General features: G+C 43.5%; 1 protein-coding gene across 1 annotated transcript in view; it reads left to right on the top strand.

Moving 5' to 3' along the window:
• LOC107088081 (sphingosine kinase 1-like) overlaps positions 1-1,641 on the top strand; it is a 34,472-nt gene that overhangs the window by 16,305 nt on the left and 16,526 nt on the right. Inside the window, exon 2 of the mRNA XM_015380017.1 lies at positions 914-1,063. Within this exon, the coding sequence (XP_015235503.1) occupies positions 914-1,063 (150 nt within the window). The remainder of the gene's footprint in view (positions 1-913; positions 1,064-1,641) is intronic.

Genomic DNA, 1,641 nt, shown 5'->3' with positions numbered 1-1,641 from the left:
GGCATATCGGATATCGGCCAAAATCCCAATATCCCTAATAATTTAGCCCTCAAAGGACAGTTTCGTATCCTTCCTCCAGTACAGACACAGACCAGCTGATCCTTTCTCTCATCCTGCTCCGCCGCTCAATTCACCTGCAGGCTCATCCAACCCTCAGCAGACCCCATCCACTTCTAACAGCTAGCCTTGGCTTGCCATAGTCTCTTCCTTCTCCGTTTCCCTGGCCGTCCTCCTCATGGTAAGCCGTAGCCACTCTCCCCTGCCTTCGGACCCCTCTTCACCCAGTGGTCTAATCCCATCTTAAACTGTTCCGCTTCAATCCTCCTCAGTTAGTCTCTAATTTGCCTGGACCAGGTTAGCCACTCTGGGCCAACAGTGCTAGCAGCACTGTAATACCCCCCAAGCTGCCGCTGTGGTTCCTTAGCCACGGAGGACAGCACAGCTGACTGGCTCGTCCTGCTTATGGAACGCCGCCTTACATTACCTCTATTGTCAAGGTTATTCTTCCCCCTGGTTTAGGCACTCTGAACAAAACAAACATGGACCGAGGGCAAGAAAAAGATTCAAGTCCGCTCAGAAAAACTTAAATTATCAACTTTACATAGATAATTTTATATATAGTATTCTATAAGTCTGTGTAAGACTGAATATAACTTAATGCAGTCCGATTTGAGCGTAATGGTAACAATGTTTACTAGTTTTTTAGCTCTGAGCTGCTGTAGCGCACAAATGCAAAGTGAGTCCTATGCAATTATAAATAGCAATTTCTAAGATAAGGCAAACATAGAGGTAGATAATATATTCAATTTCTGTCAGTAAATCCCTGTAAATATTATTACACACTGTACCTTTAGAATAGTCTTCTCCTCTTCGCCCTGTCCATTGCTCACTTCATCATCTTTCTGCCTGTCAGGTGTGATCTATACAGAGCTGAGGAGACCTTGCAGAACCATGATCCTGGTGAACCCCCAGAGCGGACGTGGGCAGGCTCTCCAGCTGTTCACCGGCCACATACAGGCCATGCTCACAGAGGCATCCATCCCATACACCCTTGTCATCACAGGTCAGTTATAAATATGTTTTCCACATGCATTTTACTGCTGCTCCTCCCGTGGTTATCTTTGCATAAAACAGAGGATTAAAAATTCCACTACAGCATAGCGTGAGCGTTCTGAGAACTGGGTCATGCTGGGAGTTACGCACACGCTAACATGAGGCGAACTGACGATGCTTCCAAGCAAGTTTTAATCTCTGCTGGAATTATGCATTGTTTTTGTGATCACAAATTTTCAAGTCATGTGCTCCTAGACAGCAAGAGAATTAAATTCTCATTCTATTCACGCCATCTGCTGCACATTCACTATGATTGGAAAATGCCTTCTTGTGACCTTTAACAGGATTGTGCATGTTACTGTCAACCAAGGCTATTTTTCTTTGCTAGGAAGCTGTTATTCTGAACAGCTTCATTTATAGATCTGGGATAAAATAATCCACATTTCATCTCATACAGACAGAGTTATGTAAAAGTGCTCAGAACCCTTAATCTTTTTTACATTATGTCAAGTTACATCCAACTTCGATGCATTTTATTGGACTTTTATGTAATACAAGGGCAGAAAATAGAGCAGCAATATAAAGAGA

The sequence above is a fragment of the Cyprinodon variegatus genome, unplaced genomic scaffold (genome assembly GCF_000732505.1).
Source record: "Cyprinodon variegatus isolate N-32 unplaced genomic scaffold, C_variegatus-1.0 Scaffold206, whole genome shotgun sequence".
Taxonomy (NCBI): Eukaryota; Metazoa; Chordata; class Actinopteri; order Cyprinodontiformes; family Cyprinodontidae; genus Cyprinodon; species Cyprinodon variegatus.
This window is presented reverse-complemented; position numbering and strand designations above follow the sequence as displayed.